The 20,021-nt window shown below is 29.8% G+C and overlaps 1 protein-coding gene across 7 annotated transcripts in view; it reads right to left on the bottom strand.

The window, feature by feature from the left end:
• Positions 1–1,289: 1,289 nt before the first annotated feature.
• Positions 1,290–20,021, bottom strand: part of LOC149478004 (ileal sodium/bile acid cotransporter-like) — a 34,979-nt gene continuing 16,247 nt past the window's right edge. For 4 of the 7 annotated variants that reach the window (XM_089710054.1, XM_089710056.1, XM_089710055.1 and 1 more), the window contains exons 2-12: positions 17,316–17,492; positions 15,853–16,005; positions 13,944–14,074; positions 11,185–11,304; positions 10,443–10,617; positions 9,743–10,005; positions 9,111–9,297; positions 8,375–8,450; positions 7,309–7,319; positions 5,035–5,141; positions 1,290–2,904 (exon numbers count right to left, since the gene is read on the bottom strand). In XM_089710054.1, the coding sequence (XP_089566180.1) occupies positions 2,878–2,904; positions 5,035–5,141; positions 7,309–7,319; positions 8,375–8,450; positions 9,111–9,297; positions 9,743–10,005; positions 10,443–10,617; positions 11,185–11,304; positions 13,944–14,074; positions 15,853–16,005; positions 17,316–17,478 (1,413 nt within the window). In that variant the 5' untranslated portion in view covers positions 17,479–17,492 and the 3' untranslated portion in view covers positions 1,290–2,877. Of the gene's footprint in view, positions 2,905–3,376; positions 5,142–7,308; positions 7,320–8,374; positions 8,451–9,110; positions 9,298–9,742; positions 10,006–10,442; positions 10,618–11,184; positions 11,305–13,943; positions 14,075–15,852; positions 16,006–17,315; positions 17,493–19,187; positions 19,370–20,021 lie in introns of those variants that run through there. The other 3 variants (XM_089710053.1, XM_089710058.1, XM_089710057.1) reach the window with 3 other exon arrangements.

Raw genomic sequence — 20,021 nt, forward strand, 5'->3', positions numbered from 1 at the left:
AATGATTTTATTATAAACAATATAATCCCTGCATCCTTATGTATATACATATACCTATACATACATACCTACATCTAGAGTTATTTCAAAAGATCTTTCAGTTAATAGAGACATAATATATCGTTATGTACAAGATTTATTAATTTAGGTAAAATTAATACTAACACTTAAACATGTTTTTAAGTTTTGTTGTTGCATTTCTGACGGGTATAAAGCAATATTTCATATTTGAAACGATGGTAGGTTACTATAATTTTGATGAAATATGTAAAACTTATAAAATAACTTAAACTACTGCTACAATGTATTCAATAATATATATGTATACTTAAGTAGTATTAGGGTGATTATGCAAAAATATACTTACTTTATATATTCTCTACCAACTATAATCAATTTAACTAATCCGATGGTATAAAATTGCACTTTCATTCACTGATTAGACCATGATTAAACAATAAACACAACCACACCGACTGACTTATCAAACGCGAATACAGTATAATATCTTTTACTTAAAAATCAATCGCGATAATTTTTAATTGAAGAATAATATTTAGGCGCATTACCCACGAATTCTTTGGCAGTTTAATTTATGAAAAAAAAAACTAAAAATACATTAACCAATTTCTCTTTCGGGAGTGGAGGAGTTTCGCTTTTAAAGAAAAGTACATAACTACATGCCTTTAAAAAATGAGTTAGACTATACGTTATATTTATAATTTTGTTTGAGGTAAATACTTTTTCATTTGAGTATGATTTATAATATTATGTACCTATACAGAGCCTAAGATTCCATTTGAGTCACAGATATTCGACTTATCTATGTATAATAATAATTGTTTAAATATATCTGGACAGTCTCACGTACAGATTATCTTTGATAAAAACTAATGCATGCGTTAATATTAATTATGTAAATATTCACGTGTTTGATAACAACCTTTAGTATAAAAACAATAGTTAATAATACCATGGACCCAATATATATCAAGATCTTGATATTATTGGGTCCATGATAATACCTAATAGTTTTGTATAGGCTGCCAATTCAAATAAATAAAAAATAAAATATTTTTTATTTAAAATTTCCTATAATATTATAGTCATCAAAATATCATTGAATATTGATTGTACTGTTTGGATCGTAGAGTTAATTTAATTAATCGAATTAATATTCGTGAATATTGATACTTAGTAAATATTCTCTCAAGATCATCTGTAAAAATATATAGAAAAAGCAAATTATTACAACCATGGTAGTTAGTTAAAAATTAAAATAAAACACGTTTTGTTGTTCAATATGTATTTCTATACATAAACAACCTAAATACTGATCTCAACAACCACAACTATCACTTCACATTTGTTCTAACAACGAGGCATGTGAACAACTACTACTGTATTAAAGAGTGGAGATTTTAATGATACAATTATTTCATTATTTTATATTTAATTTAGAAGATATGTTTTATATTTTAATAATTTTTATATCGTTCATTTTAAATTAATGCTCCAAAAAAAGAAAAACAGATTCATTCTCTTACTTTTTTCGTAAAGGTATTTAAACTTGATTACAATTATCTTACAATTTCACTGTATTTCATTTAATTACCTACTAAAAATCATATTTATTATCCCCACTCTTCAATACATTTAACAAACTGAGATCTTATACACAACGAAAACATTAACATGATTTTATTTCAATTAAAACAAATTTGTTGCCATTTATTATTTGTGACACGCATTTAAAATGTTTATTATTACATACAGTTCCGCTTTTTACTAACAAATAAATAAAATAGGACAATACATACTAATCGTATATGAAGCGAGTGAAATATATGCATCTCACTCTTACAACATACGATTACGTAAGCTTGAGTAGAAAGTAAATTATTAACTTAACTTTCAAAACTCCGATAGCGAAAAATAAACTATAAAAAATTAGTTTTTTTTTATTGATTACAAACAAGAATAATATAACACAAAAAGCTGATACAGTTAACATGTATAAATAAAAAATAGGAATTACTTCCTAAAAACTAAATAGTAATTGTAAAAATGTTGTAAAATCGGATATTTTTCACGGTCACATCCAAATAACGAACAAATAACAAATAGCGGTAACATATATATAATATATAATATTTTATCATCCATCATAATTCCAATAAAAATTTCAATAAATACTTCCAAAACAACCTTTAAAAAATCACACAAAATTTTCTCGCGCTAAAAGTAATTATCTTTAATTGACAATTAGAGCCAAAACATATGAAGGCTTATTTCTTTTGATTCGAGTTATTTCCTGATTTCTATAACAAAACAATTATTTTTACTTTCGAATGATTCAATTTTGACATCAAAATACGTCCAAAATTGAGTCTTGCGTAAGGAAAAATAATATTTCTGAAAGTATAGAAAACAGGCATTATTTTTCAAAAGGCATGTAAGTCATTTTTTCTGTAGTAATATAAAACATCATAGGAATTTAATATACAACGTTTTGCTTACAAAACAAACCAATTTAAACAGTAGTATCAATAAAATATGATACCTATTACATATAATAACAGCCAAACTTATTAAGTAGTAAAATTTTCAATACAACCACAAGATCAATGACTCACACACCGTTTGAACAATTTAATATCTTTATACATATTATTTAAAAAAAATGAGCACCATAAGAGCTTCACTCTAACGGCTTTAAATAAAATAATATATCATGCAAAATATATTAAAATATACAATGAAATGTATACAAGAAAAAAATATATACGAAAAGTATTTAAAATTATACAGAGTGTTTAAGAACACCCTATATTTATGAAAAAAGAAAAATAAATATTGATGATGAAGTTTCTTCACCTATGATGATGATGACCAACCCTCTTCCTGAAGCCAATTAAGATTTGTTAAAATATAAAGAAAAATAAAATTAATAAGGAATAAGCGAAAAAAATATAAGTAAGAAGATCTAATATTAATAATGTAAAGAAGTATAAGGCTGTAAAATAGGTGGAATAGTTTGATAGTGGTAACCCTAAAAGGTTCAATTCATGTTAAATTTTCTTCTCAAAATCACTATAGTCTTATATTAAAACGCCAAAAGGATATATTTAATCATTTGTGATATGAATAAATTGAAGGTTTACTTATTAATAATTATTTTGGCCACCTATTTTATTTTTTTAGTATCAGAATAAATCTTCTTATATATAAAAATGAATCGCAAAATGTGTTGGTAAGCGCATAACTCGAGAACGGCTGAACCGATTTCGATAATTCTTTTTTTATTATATTCCTTGAAGTACGAGGATGGTTATTATGTAGAGAAAACGTAAACATGTACCACGGGCGAAGCCGGGGCGGACCGCTAGTATTTTATATAAATGTATATTTCATAGAAACATAAAATAAATTCAAAAAGATTTGGTTTATACAAATATGTAAATGCATTTATCATTTATAATTCTGTTAAATGCATACATTTTTAATCTATTAATATTGCTAGTCCATAGTTTACACAGAAAAGAGGATTTATCCAAGAATCAATATTGTCTTTTATTGTTTTTAAACATGCGAGGTATTAAGGCAGTTTCACACTAGCCTTATAATTTTGAAATATCTCGTGCATAAAAAGTCGTGTTGAGTATTAACTTTTTAATGAACGAATAATAATAGAAACACCTTAACACTGGAAATGACACTTTTTCTAATGTTGCAGGAACACTTGAAATTTCTCTCTGGTCATCAAGACACTCGGTCTTTAAAAAAATGTGACAAAATGATTTATCAAGAATTGCGTTTAAGCCGGATTGAGTTGCGACTTTGTAACACAATTAATAAATCTGATTTTTATATTATATTCAAACTTTAGAGAGAAGCTGTTTTTATAGAAGTCATGTTGAGTTGTGACTTCTTACCACGTAAATAAATATATTCATTGCGTTTATATATTAGAAGTTATCACCTTTCCAAAAACCGTTATAAGTGCATTGAAGTCGTGTTGAGTTGCGACTTCTAAGCACATAAAGTTATTTCGTATTGTCTCAAATTTTCACTGGAAGCCCTGTTAATGTGATTTAAAAATTGGTTATTCAAAATACCATTGAACCATAACCATCTCATATATTGTTAATCAAGTGTTAAGAAGCCGTGTTGAGTATCGACCTACACTAAACAGATGACAGAAGTTATTATAACTTTCCTCTTCTTTCTTTTCTCTATTCGATTTTCATCTATTTAAGGCGTTTTCACATAGGCTTTCCAGTGATAAATATTTAAATTGTAATTGACAAGTGTTTTAAAGCCGTGTTGAGTTGCGACTTCTAAACTTTCTATAATAAATAAATTCTCTTTTCTGTGTAAATCTACACTAGAAGCATCATAAAGGCAGTTTTATTTTAGCCCTGTTGGTACAAAATGTCAGTGACTAAAGATATCTTTATACATTGTATATAAGTCGTGTTGAGTTGTGACTTATATACAAAATAATAAAGCCTTTTTGTGAATATATAAACTCTAAAAATAAAATTAATATAAACTGCCTCGAATTTTCTAAATAAAACAAAACACATTTTCTAGTGTATTTAAGTCGTGTTGAGTTTCGACTTTTCACACTAGAATATAAGTTTTATTGTTATCAACAAATAGGAAATATAATTTAACGCAGTTTACATTAACCTTAAATGTTTTATATGAATATAAATGTATTTCTTTCTGTCCATTATAACTTTCTTATTTTATGCGTTACAATCGTGTTGAGTTTCGATTTAACACACTAATAATAAATCATCATGTTATATACTCACTGGTACAATAACAAATATAAATATATCTCATTTAAAACTTCGAAATACATTTACGCTTCAAAACGTTCAAGTCAAAATAACACTTCTATCAAAGTTATTAGAGTTCAAAATACAAAAAAAGTTATAAAAATATTGCGAGTTAGGCCGATTGAAGACATGAGATATAGAAAATTCGATCTTATTTCATTACGATTAAAGCTTAATATTAAACCTCTTTATTTTGTGACATCAACGGTTCCATCGAAGCTGGTGTTTGGTCCTTCTGATACTGGTGAACTATCTTCGATGATTTTTTTGTGCTCATTTCGTCTTCGCATGCTGTAAAAAAGTATTTATTTCAACAAATCATTTTTTATTTATTTACAAAAGCATGCAATATCCCGTATCCTAGTAAATCATTAACTAAGTAATACTGTTATAATATAATTTCTAATAACCTTTACCTATTATTGTGTTGTGCGTTAAGTGGTTTGAAATTATCCCGTTACCAATATTGCTCATTATAAAACCGATACCTCAGCTTAAATATATTTAAAAGAAGAAATCAATCGAAAATTCTAAGAAAAAAAAATTGGAAGTCATACATTCAACAAATAAGGGAAAAGTATGCATCCTGTGTAATTTAAATAATTCCACATCGCTATGCCCGATATACTCGTACATCTATACTAATATTATAAAGCTGAAGAGTTTGTTTGTTTGAACACGCTAATCTGGGGAACTACGGGTCCGATTTGAAAAGTTCTTTAGGTGTTAGATAGCTCATTTATCGAGGAAGGCTATAAGGCTATATAGTATATATTATCACGCTACGACCAACAGGGGTGGAGCCACGCGGGTGAAACCGCGCGGAGCAGTTAGTATATAATAAACATTTAATCATACAACATTTGCATATTTGCAAGATATTAGAAATATACAAATAATATGTAAACACGTTTTTAGAAAACAATAAGATAGTCAATATATTAATTATATTAGCCATAATCTAAATAATTCGTGTTATCGACACATCTTATTAATCTTAAGCAATAAATAAGTAAAAATTTTAATATTATCATTGTTAATTACACAAGCAAACAAAAACACGTGTTAATTTGTCAAGCATAACAACCACCTGATGGAAAAGTCATAAAATTCCCTTTTTTGCTTTGCACATTGACGTATAAACAACTGGACTTGTTCATATGCACTATGCGGGTAGCCGCATTGCGGGTAGCCGTGCGGCTGACCGCAAGCACAATTATGTACGTAATATTCATTTCTATGCGCACTGCGATGCGGCTACCCGCAGACCGCTCCGGTTGCTCGGAGAGCTACGTCACGAATGACGGCCAGCCGGACGGTTGCTATACGCACTGTGTGGTTTAGTCTGCGGCTGCCCGCCATTGAGTGAGTGTGTGCACGTGGTTGCAAAATGCTTGCTCTCATCTCGTGTTTGCAAATAAGGATGCACCCAGTACTTCTTTCCTTGCTTTTCTTCTTTACGTAACGTGTGTAAATGTAGTAAATAGCTGCAACTTCTTCCATTTCCATCTTTGAAATGGATCGACATGACCGCAAATCGCAACGGTTCTTCAACCGCACTATGCGGGTAGCCGCATTGCGGGTAGCCGGTCCGGCTGGCCGCATTCGCAACCGCATCCTGCGGTCAGCCGGACGGCTACCCGCAATGCGGCTACCCGCATAGTGCGTATGAACCCTTACAATCGCAAATTAAAAATCGTCAAAAAATTTCTGAAACTTTCATTCGAATTAACACCTTATTTCGTGGCAGTAATGTTCACAGTCCACTGTATACGCTCTTTAGAAACTTTGTCTAATAGACGCGTAGGCAGAGTTTTAGCTCAGACAATTTTTGATCGTGTTTGTGAGTCCAGTTGTTTAACGTACTATATTGTATTGTTATTGTTCACGAACATTAAAGCACACACACATAAAAAACACAACACAATGATGTTAGTTAGTAAAAACGTGCATTGTTAAAAAGTGCATGCAACCTAATCATAATTTTCAAGCAAAAATATACTTTAACATTAAGGAGTTAAATGTCAATTTTCTATAACCTTTTTTGAACATAACTTATGATAAATAATAAATAAAGAATTTTAATCTCATAAGTTTAAAATGCCATTCTTTATTTACCCAGTTTATGCTTTTCACATGTATATTTTCACTAAATATATCTTATATATAAAAATGAATCGCAAAATGTGTTGGTAAGCGCATAACTCGAGAACGGCTGAACCGATTTCGATAATTCTTTTTTTATTATATTCCTTGAAGTACGAGGATGGTTTTTATGTAGAGAAAACGTAAATATGTACCACGGGCGAAGCCGGGGCGGACCGCTAGTAATTAATAAAAGTTCTTAATTATTTTAAATTTTTATCTAAAATCAAATGTCTATCTAATATTGAAATTCGAATAGGTTGCAATATAAGCCCCGCCACCACAAATTTTTCGTATGTATATGTACGCATACCTTCCGAACTACTGAACACCGTAAATGATGGTTGCATGGACAACATGTGGACAACAGAAACCCACATTTAGTGTAAATTCATTTTTAGATTTTCATATAATTTTGAAAAGTTTTCAAGTAAGGTTTTTTTTTAATATGACTATAGGGTAATAACATTTACATGCATACATAGGAATAGAATAATTTTCGTTTTTTTTTTAAATATTAATAATAAGCTTTTTTGTCCAGTATTAATATTAATGTATCTCAATAAAACATTTTTACCCTATGTTCGTATCCCATTTTAATTATTTAAAAATTACGAAATTGTCAACAAAAAAATTCCCCCCAAATGCAGACAACAATCTTGTATACTCAAATAACACAAAAATTTAATTCAGTATTCTCATAGAGTTGATATTGATATTATCAACATCAAACTAAAATATTATGTTGAATATTAAAGGTTAATTTATTTTGACAAATTATTCATTAAGAAAATTAATGAATATTCGTTTTATTTGAGTATATTGTGACTTCATCGCTTGAACACCCCAATCAAAATTAAACATTTAAAGTTTATAATTTTACCCCACGGTAAACACACATACAGTTTTTATCCCCCATATATTAAAAATATCCCTATTAATGTAACACGTCACATTCGCCCACAAAACATTCAAACAATTTTCTTTTCATACAAAATGCTTCAAACATAAAATATCCCAATTCATGATTCCATTGCATTTACAACATCACAAGTAAATAAAATAGGAAAAAACCAGTATCAATGAATCGTAGAATAGTTTTCATCCTTTTTTTCTCGTCAATTCATAAAAATTCCCATATTAAATATTAGGGGCTATCAATAAATTATGTCACACAAGGAATCCGTGACGTCACATTTTATGAAGTTTAAACATTAGATATATGTATTTTGACAAGTGACGTCACGAGGTTTATTATCTTACCCACCATTGACATAATTTAAAGATTGAATCCCATAAAATATATGAATCGCTAACTCAAATTACATAAGCGTTACACAAAAACGCAGACAAATCTATTATATTGTTTATATACGCACCAGCCCTTTAATTTCTGATATATATAGATGAGCGTCATAGGAATCGGCGTCATGATGGCCACTGACACAGGAACAACTGAAATAGAAAAAAAATATATTAAAACAATTCCTTGTGAGAAAATGTATTTAACTTGTGAAGTATTTTGTGTATTAAACGATAGACGAACGTCCATTTTAAGCACGTATGTTTTCCAAACTTAATCAATGAAGCGTGTTTATTTTTACGCACGTGTATAAACGATTTGTAAATTTATAAAACTACTAGCTGTCCCGGCAAACGTTGTTCTACCTTACTCATGAAGAGTTAAGGGTATGGGTATGAAAAATAGATGTTAGCCGATTCTCAGACCTACCCGATATGCACACAAAATTTCATGAGAATCGGTCCAGCCGTTTTGGAGGAGTATGGTAACTAACATTGTGACAGGGGAATTTTATATATTAGAAGATAACTTCTATTATGGAACGTGTTATAATAACTAGGTATTTGGAATAACATTATTTTAATTCCACACACATGTCATATCGCATTAATACATCACAGTATTTTCAAACCCAATTAACTATTTTATCTCTTTCTTGAATCTATTAATCGAGACAAAAACAGACAAAATATATCAAATATTTGCACATAATAAAATAAAGTGGTTAATGAACATTTTGATGTAGGTGTAGGTGTACATATAAATTATTAAGTGTTATACTATACTATACTATTTGATTTTTATATATTTACCAGTAGTTAAATCAGCCTCAGGCTGCGGCAGAGCATATCGTAACAAGAATATCGCAATGCCTGTATTCTGTATGCCTGTTTCTATGGATATAGCCAATGCATCTGGATGGTTCTGTCTGCAGGCTATAGCTACTAGATAACCTAGGACATAGCCTAACCAGGGAATACCCATACCGGCTATGATTATCTGAAAATAGATTTCAGATAGTTAAAAAAGAGCGTGTGTGCTGAGCACACGTGTCAGAAGTGAAACTTCTTTAGCAAAATTCAAAGATACCAAAATCATTGCCTTACTCCATGGCGTGACAGTTTTGCCATGACGCTTGAAATTTTACTCTTAACGCGCCTAAAGAAGTTCCACTTCAAAAAATTTTATTATAACAATGAAAAAAAAGCAGTGAAAAGATGATAAGTTATGTTGTAAAAGACGGGATTTATTTCATTACAGGATTGTATAAAAAAAAAACTTTATTTGAATCCAAAGTAAATAAAAAGGTAAACATTGAAATTGAAAAGCCATTTGCAATTTGCAGTCATATTCCAAAAACTCTGAATAGCTCATTTATTTATAAATTATATTTTAACTATTATCAATATGTCCTATACAATAACAACAAACAACGAACACTCACCTGCCAAGTAAACAGCTCGAAAATATACAAATTCGTCACAATAGCGAACACAATCACGAACAACAGTAGGGTTGTCGAAAAGCCCTTTAAAATCCGCACCATGAAGGTGGCAGCCCTAGGTGTAAACTTCTGCATCGCCAGCCCTATAGACAAGGGCACTATCAGCCCTACCACGAACGTCGCTATACGAGGATATGGTACTACTATGTTTGCGTTTGCGAATACTATTTGACCGAGCGAAAATAGCCAGGCTGGCATGAACGCTGAAAAAGAAATAATATGATAAATAAATTGAAAATAAGAAACAATAATAAAAAATATAAAGTATAGATTAAACGACTTCTTTTAAGCTTTTAATAACGTGATAATACGGTCTAAAAAGGTGCAGTAAGTCTAGTTCTAAGTATGTATATCCAATTTTTAAGTATGTATCTACCTCAATATTTAGATGTTCTTCAATACGACGAAAATATTAGAAAATAAATTTCTCAGCTTACAAACAGACGTTCATTTACTTGAAACTTTGCGAGTCTCAACATCTAATCATATTAAAATTACTAGAATATTCCAACCAACACTGTGCAAACAAAGTCATTTAGGTAGGTACATCCTAATTCCTAAATGTGCAACCTTTTAAACATTTAATAATCATAATAACATACATTAATTTAAATATTGTCCTCACACTAATCATACTTACCAAAAGACGCCAAAGTGCATATAGACGTCATAGCGAGTGACAAATTGAGATTTCCTCCTAAAATAAAGGTCCATATGTTAGAAGCACCTCCCGCGGGCGACACGCCTACACAAAACATGCCCAAACGCATAGCCGGCGATTCCGGGAATATTAGATAACCCAAAGCGAAGGATATCTGAAAATTATTAGTGTTATTAACACGAGCACACGTGTCAGAAGTGAAACTTCTTGGCGAGATTCAAAGATACCAAAATCGTCGCCTTACTCCATGACGTGACGGTATTGCTATGACGCGACCTTGAAATTATTCTTGAATTACTTTCAATGCGCCCAAAGAAGTTTCACTTTTAAAAGAACACGAAAATAATATAAGTTTCACTCATGGTGACACTTAACTTAGTAGATACATATAGAAATACAAAATGGGCTAAGAAGGGCTTTTAATAAGAAAATATTTTAGTTGAAAGGCAATCAGAAGTGGGATTCAATTCAATTGTGTATCATTTTGTCACAATATACACGGTATCAGTAGTAACAGTAAGTATACACATTCAAAATTCAAATAGGAATAGAAGTAAAAACAGTGAATAACTTAACAAATACTCGATTCAACATAATCATAAACACCATTTCACACAAACTGGATTACAACCAAACACCCTACAAAATACAATATAAAGTTCACCTATTACAGACAATGTGAAACACCCCTATACATGCATTTATTTATCAGTATACTAACCAATGGCATGAACAGAAACTGTCCACACATTCCAATGATCGGGCCCACGGGTTTTAGCAACACCTCCTTTACTGTGGGCCAGTGCATCGCACAACCGAAGTTTATGAAGATTAACGATACCTGGAAGGAAATTATTATTGTGAACTTTATAAACATTCTATAGCTACTGCATTGTAATAGAAATTAAAGGAACTCACAATTTTATCATATTATTGAGATCAATTTTGTTGTTAATATTACTTTGAATTTAAAAAATAGTTAAATTCTCTATCATATTAAATCAGGCAATAGTAAATGCAGTGCATTGATGAAAATTATTGTGTCCTTCTGGAAGAAATTAAGATAACAAAATACTAGATTAATTGAACTTATAACCTCCAAACATCTCTTACTATAATTATGTATATAATAACTATTAATCTGGGAAAGAACCCATTAGATTATTGCACACAAATAAGGAAAACTGTAATAATTTAACTATGACTAATAATATAATAGACCACTGAATTACATTGGACTAAAACATGATGGAGCATTTTTTTCTTTCTTTTCAAACTAACCTACACCTTAAATACATTTTAAATACATATCCACTTTTATTAAGATAAAACATTTACTTGTGTCAAGTCATAATGATTAAGATAAAATTAATTATTTTTTATTGCAATAAATGTCTTCATTAGTAAAGAATTTACAATATATTGTAATGTAAACATTATATTTATGTCAATGGTAAGCTATTTTAGTAATTAAGGACTTTTGATATGAAAATAATACTTTTAATTAATCTTATTAGTTACCTAATTACAAACATGTTCAAAAACTAAATTTTCTTTTAATCTTAAATATGTACTTATCAATTTATTGGCATTTAATTCCCTAATCGTATTATAGGAGGTAGCAACGTTGACAATAGAGAATTTTAGTATAGTTGGTTCTATGATATACTGTTTCTCTTCCTATTTCGGTTAGAGTCCAGGCTGTCTGGCTGGCCGCAGTGGTTGCGTTTATTAGTGCGCATCTTATGCGCATCTTATCTGCACAGGAAAATATCCGTAATTTAAAGTCATTTATTAACGCGTAATTTTTAATCTTTTGCCTTTAGATAGATCCATCAGACATATTTTTTTTATTGCAAGACGTTTATTTCGTTGTTAAATAGGTGCCATACGCAATTTTTTATTTCAAAATAATTAAAATGTCATCGAAATAAGTGAAATTCCATCAACATAATGAGCGGGCGAAGCCGCGGGCAGAAAGCTAGTACGCTATAAGTTTTAGTCAACGCTAGTACGTAATATAATACAACATACTACGTATTCATATTACGTAGACATACCATACAATTTGGACTGACTTGTGACGAAATTGAAAGTGAATCTCACCCATGTGAAACCTAAACATAAATCATGACGTCACAATAACAATACGATAACCACGTGGTCTAACTTATTCGTATATCATTCACATGAGATTGAGTTAGGTTATGGATTATGTGCGAATTGACTCGTTACGCAACTCATTTTTGTAAATAAATACAATTCAACTGTTCATTTATATTGTTAAATGTTACTTTGTATATTAAGTACTATTTGTTTCTGGTGAATTTTTAATAAATCCAAGATGAGAGGCTAATTTATAAGCTGTTTGTTAATCAGCGAAACATATCCACATCACATTACATAGATTTTATCGATGATATCAAAAGTAATTGAACTCGGAAACAAATTACATCTGTACTATGTATTAATTATTAAAATTTTATAAAAAAAAAACAAAATGTGACTATTTAAGCTTCATCAAATAAAGTTTTTTTATAAATCTATTAACAATTTAATTGATCGTTTAAAATCAATGAGAATTTTATCAAGCGCATCGCATCAAATTTTATGATTAGAACGCTACACTAATGGCTCCGGCATACCGCCAAATTAAATAATTATTGTATATTTTTTGTTTAAGATTTAAATAAATTCATTCACTTTGCAAACTATTTCCTTGACGGTTGACCTTTTAATAAAATCCCGTCTTCCAACTTAGTATCGGTTTGCAAAAAGCACGCGCCAACATTAAAAAGAAATAAAAAATAACCCGTTCCTTGCATGAGTTGTATGAATTACAAAACAAAATATAAATTGGTTTGATATGAATCAAAACAATGTTGTGTTTTTTGACTTCCTCGCTTTATACTGGTTTTGATTGAGACCTTAGATATTGCATAATTAATCGTTATTAAAAAAAAGTTTTCTGTGCAATAAAAATATGTATTGAGTCATTTCCTCGTACGTATAGTTTTCGGCCCGTGTATAATGACGATGTCAGATGTATCTATTCTTCGTAAAATAATGTTCATTTGTACCGTCAATGTTTTTACACTAATGAAATTTAGTTACTTTAAAAAAAATCCTTACCATTCTCTATTCTGTCACCTTTTTAATCAATACAAATCGTAAATTCTTGAAGTGTGTGTTTAAGGTTTATCCCCCCATTACATGCCTTGCATACATTACATGTTCTCGGTATATAAATATATACTAGCGGTCCGCCCCGGCTTCGCCCGTGGTACCTACATGTTTAAACTATCCTATCTCTCAAGTTGGATCGAACTGCACATGGTGTGCGAATTTTATTATAATCGGTTAAGTGGTTTAGGAGTCCATTGAGGACAAACATTGTGACACGAGATTTATATATATATATTAAGATTAGGATAAATAGTTACAATACTAGGTATATAAATAATTAAGATATATACTTACAAACACAGCAACACTGGTGGTAAACAGTTTGTCTATAACCCTCGACGGTCGCACCACGATCACCGGCATCGTACCATTAGCTGGGTAACTCTGTTTCTCTCTTTTCGCTTCTATCACTATCTCTGTTCTACCTATTGATAAATACAATACTATTATTAAAGGTGTTTAAGCAATTTAAATCCTACTAATATTATAAAATAAATACGAAAGTTTGTATGTTCCTCCTTCACGTAAAAAATGCAGACCCGATTTTCATGAAATTTGGCCAACACATAGAACTAACTAAGGTAACTTAGAATAACACATAGGATAGTTTTCATCCCGAAAATCGCAACGAAACGGGGAACTATGCAGGTTTTCCTTTTACAACGCGAAACTGCGGGCGGAAGGCATTCATGCAATTTTTGTTAAAAAGTTAAACAATAAAATTAAACACGAAAACAGTTCATCTTCATAATATTAATACTAGATGTGCGTTTTCACCGATTCACAGACTTTTGAAATTACATGATAAAATTAAAACATAGTAATCAAAAGGCAATAAACCTTACGATTATACATAAACTTTCAGATTTAATTATTACAATAACTAGAATTAATTATAAACAGGAATTTTGCTTGAATATTAACATTCAAAATTAATTAGATTTGTATTGAAAGCTTTTTAATGGAAAATCCTTGTTAAAGCATTAATTTCAAGTATATTACGAATTAAAAATTAAAATCTATACTTCTATACTAATATTATAAAGCTGAAGAGTTTATTTGCTTGAACGCGCAATAACTCAGGCCCCGGAATCACAGACACAATAGAAAATCTATTGTGTCGTGGACCGATCGGGCCGTTCGGGGCTCAATGGGTTAACTCAGGAATCTCGGGACGATTTTATAGATAATCAAAACCAATGCTCTTAAATATCAAAATAGAATTAAGCAAAAGATAGAGTTCTTTTCAGAAAAATAGTCTCGCGAATAACATTGAGGTAGGTAGTACATATATTTATCTTATTGTTTTAAAAGATTTATCGGCAACTGTAAACAATATGTGTAATATCAACATTGTACAATCTATTTATAAATGTTTATATTATTTACAACTACATCGATAAACATAATATGCTGCTATATTTTTATTAAATCTCATAGTAGACGAATACGATTTAGAAAAAAAGGGAGTCTGTGAATATATAGATAAAAAATCACTTCTAATAGGTGGTACAGGTATAGATAATTAACAAATAACAATTTTTAAACAAAAAAGGAGCGATGCAAGAATTTAACGAACACTATAATAACAAAAACGCTACAATAAGAACTAATCTTCGATTTATACGGAGTCTATCCATTAATGTCACGACATTTAACTCGTAGCAATTATTAAATTGTTCTCATGTAAATGCACCTTAAAGCATGTTTTTTATTTGTATTATTTTGCAATCCTGAATACTTTTAATATCGCTTGCCCAAGACCGGTCTGAACCGTTAAAGTGAGTATGCAATGAAGCTTGAGTGAACTTAGCAGTTCTTGAAGGTATGATTTATTATACTTTAGAGCAGGACATAATTCAATACATTTTGATACAGATTGGATTTATAAATATTGTATTAAATATGTATGGTGGCCAAATGAAGCTTGCAATATATTTTTTGTAGTTGAGAAAAATATTTCTGAACCTTAATGATCATAGGAGTAATTACAAATACGTACTCTTGTCGGTTTTATTACAGTCCATTATTATTTTGATGTAAATCGAAGTAGAATAAGATCTATTTAAGTTAATGAAATCGTAGCGGTAGATATCTAAATATACGTATAAGAAAATTTGGCAGCAGCTTTAGCAGCTACGCTTAAGAAGATGAGTATCAATTTTGTTTCCTACATTACATAATAAAGTTATAAGTATCTTACCTATAAAATTAGCGTTGACTTTCAATAATCCTGTAAACAGGCCGCCATTCGCATCGTCTTCCGTCAAACGATACGAAGTGTTCCACTCCGTATCTGCTATGTGCGTTTTGTCCACCCTTGCTATTATCTCGTCATTTGGTTTGAGGCCTGTACCTGAAATTGTATATTAAGTATTAGCTTCTGGAAGTAGTATTTCTTCATTATTATGTATATCAACATATTTTACATTTCGAAGAATTTCGGGAATAGGATCGATTATTATCAACATCTTCTACCCTATTTGTTTCTGTGTTTGTATTGCAAACGACGTAAATATATGATGTCATACTGCAATACAAACATTTGGAAGAATTTCGGCAATCATTATCAACATCTTCTACCCTATTTCTTACTGTTTCTTGCCCGATTTTCCTGATAGCTCTTAATTCTATCTCTTTTATTTTATTTATCCTAAATTACTGTATCGATCGGGTAATTGCAATGCCAGTATAAATTGAATAAACATGTTAGCAGATTTCAGGGCAAATAATATAGCAAAAACTGTCTTCTTATGTGACTTTGTATATGTTTCTTAGGTAACATTGTATATAAGAATTCAGATTAAGCTGTCTACAGCAATAGTATTAGATTTTTTGTGTGTAGCAATGCTATATTTACATACGTCCTCGTCGTCCTTTAATTAATATATGTCACCAAGATCATAAACACTTCCATACACAGCAAATTGACATTTAATCGCAAATTTAAACTATTTGTATCGCAAAAAGCAGATAATTTCTAGAGCAAGATACGCAATTATTTCCTCTCCTGTGAACACAGTCCTTATAAGAAAATCTGTGTTAGAATAGCAAAGATTTTTTTCCCTAGTCACTTGTCATTTGATAGAAACGTAGAAACTGACATTCTGACACTGTTCTTCTTTTCAATCTTCTTGTCGCTTTTGCAAGGCTCATTTACTATGTTAGTAACTAGATGGATTGGCTAAGGAAGCATAGGCAGTAGAAAGTTGAACGGCTACTATAGTGGAAATCCCAAGTAAAATAATACTTATAGTTTTTTTTTTTATGAAAATAGAAACTACCTACATAAATTAAGTTATTAATAAGGTCGGTATGAACTTTATATTTTTTGCTTTGGAAATCAACATAGACATTCCTAAAAGCTATCTTTTTCTCGTATATTATGTAAAAGATACACAGGATGAGGTAATCATCGTATCGCTTCATTTAAATATGCGTTAACTTGCAATGTGTTTACTTAATTAAAGAATATTTACTTGAATTTTTTATTTACTTCTTCTGTAGTGGAATGTTCTGAACGTATTAGGAAACTTATTCCGTTGACATAGCTTTTTTTGTGTTGAGATGTAAAAAAAATATTAGGAGGTACAAATATGACCAGATTCAACAGCCATAGGGGACATTCTGGACGTTTCTTACATTAAATATCATCGTTGTACTAACCAGATACATTAACATGGACGAAGAAGTTATCTCCCATGTTCAGCTCGATTTCTTTAGGGTCGAACGATGCTATGAGGTTGGGTACGGATTGGCACAGTACCCATAGCGGACCCAACGCTAGCAAGTACAATATGATGAGATGCAACGGCCATAGGGGACACATTCTGGACGTGAGCACTGTGGACAAAATAATAAATAAATAAATTCAAATTGAATGTAGTTACATAGCTGAGGTACAAATTTTATAGGTTTTTGGACATTCTGCTCGTAGTTGAGCGTGCAAAAAATAAATATTTCAGGGCAATTTTCACACACGGCACGATGTGATCCCATACTAAGCTTTCACTTGTGTTATTATAGGTACTTTACTTTATAGCAGAAAATGAGAAGCATAAGTACACTTTCACATAGGAAGTTTGATTCCTAGAAATGCTACACTAAAGTTGTTCTATTACATCGTTTTTCGGAATATTATAGAATAATAAATAAATAATTTATTATTTTATTTTCAATATATTGGTAATAGGTACACGTACATAATTCATCTTAACGTGACATACAAACAAACTAAACGCTTCTAATATTATAAATATTCAATGTAAAATATATTATAATCTTATATATAATCTTCTTCTTCTTCTTCTTCTCTTTATATGTATATAAAAATGAATCGCAAAATGTGTTGGTAAGCGCATAACCGAGAACGGCTGAACCGATTTCGATAATTCTTTTTTTATTATATTCCTTGAAGTACGAGGATGGTTCTTATGTCTACATAAGAACCATCCTCGTACTTTTTTTCTCTAGAAAACGACGAGAAAACGTCATTATGTACCACGGGCGAAGCCGGGGCGGACCGCTATTAGGAAATAAATGTAAAGTATAACAGTTAACATAAAAAACCAACATCTGCATAGTAATATGTTTCAATTAATTCATTTTTTCCTTGAAGGTTAATTATTATTATAGTAGTAATTATAACATAACACAAAAAGGATATAAGTACCTACCTAATATGTTTATAAATTTTTCTATTCTTTAAACATTTAAATTTGTAAAACATTTGAATTTTGAATGCTATAAAACCAAAAATATCAAATTCTACCCAATATATTGTAAAGTTGAAAATAAAATAACAATATAGAGAGCAAGCAATACGTTAATTTATTTTCAACATTAATTTACATACTTACCTACTTTGTTTTTAAATTTAAATTTTATGTTTAATTTTGGAGCGATTATAATTTATAACTTTTGAGGTCATTTTTAATGCATTTGATTAAGAATTATATAAAATGTTGTTACCAACACATCTTATTGATAAAAAAGCTTATCTCCTATATAAAACTTTAATGTGACTTGAATGTCTACGAAAAAAAAAAGCTCTCCTTAGATAAATTAGTAATAATTTCTTTAATTTTCGATGATTTTGAATGTAACAAAATTAACGATTCATAATTATTTGTCAATTTTAACTAGATTTGTAGTAATAAAGTTTCGTATATAATTTTAAACAATACCTATCCAAAACCATATAAAATGTCAGAATAATTATTTTTAATAAATATTTATAAAATATTGGTGATTGGTGAAAAAGTACATTAAGTCCTTTGAACGTTTACGTTAAGGATAAAATATAAATAAACATTGGAAAAGATAACTAAAATGATATTAAAGTCAATCAATTCAAGTTCTCTACTTAATTTGAATAAAAAACAAATTTAAATCATTATAGTTATTACGAATAAAACTGAAGTGCTTTCAATAAAATAATAAATTATGTACTTTGTAAGAATCGAAAAGGACATCCTTATAAAACAGTAGGTAATTCAAATACTCACAAAAATAGACTAGATTACCAACAATACGTACTTGCAAACAAAAATCCTATAAAAACATGCACTTATCCTTTCCAAAGAACAAAATTCACTTTTACACTATTTAACACCACTTTAAACACTCGTATATTAAATTAATTAATTTATTATATTATAGCAGCCGTCAGCCATATAAACTGTTTCGCGAACCGACCGCAAATGCGAGAAAATTTGCTAATATACCCTTGAGGAGGGTCCCCCTCTACATCGAATGAACCTTATTCCAACTCAATAAAGTAGATAATAGCTACATCCACATCTCTCTATCTAAAAGTTATTGATAACAAGAGACAATTGTTATAATTAATTACGGATGAAAATAATATCGTTTATTGTGAGATAACGCGTCTTTTATTGTGACTTATAACTATTGATACGAAACGATTACATGACCATTTATTTTGATTTTTTATATCATAAAAAGATTATATTCTTTATTTGGAAATGTATATGGGCTATGTGCATTTTATAGTTAAAGTTTCATGTGTTTTTGATAAATTGGATGATTCTTCACTTTGATTATGAAATATTTATATAGATAGTATCTTCATAGCATTATTTTTCTTACACATCACATGGAATTAAGTACATATATAAAACATTCCTTTCTTGCTCCTTTATACATTATGTATATTTGTATGTAATAATCTAATTTTTCAAACGAGAAATATAAATAGCTTTTGTATATAATTATATTATGTAGATATATTATCATATACCATTTGCCGACAAACCAAATTTGTTTATAGTCTCAAACAAGATTAAACTCTACATATAATTTTAGCGAGCGATAATATTGCAAATAATATGAAGTATTTTTATTTAAAAC

The sequence above is a fragment of the Colias philodice genome, chromosome 23 (genome assembly GCF_061535455.1).
Source record: "Colias philodice isolate Cphi_HAF_F1 chromosome 23, ilColPhil1 Martin Lab GWU primary, whole genome shotgun sequence".
Lineage (NCBI taxonomy): Eukaryota > Metazoa > Arthropoda > Insecta > Lepidoptera > Pieridae > Colias > Colias philodice.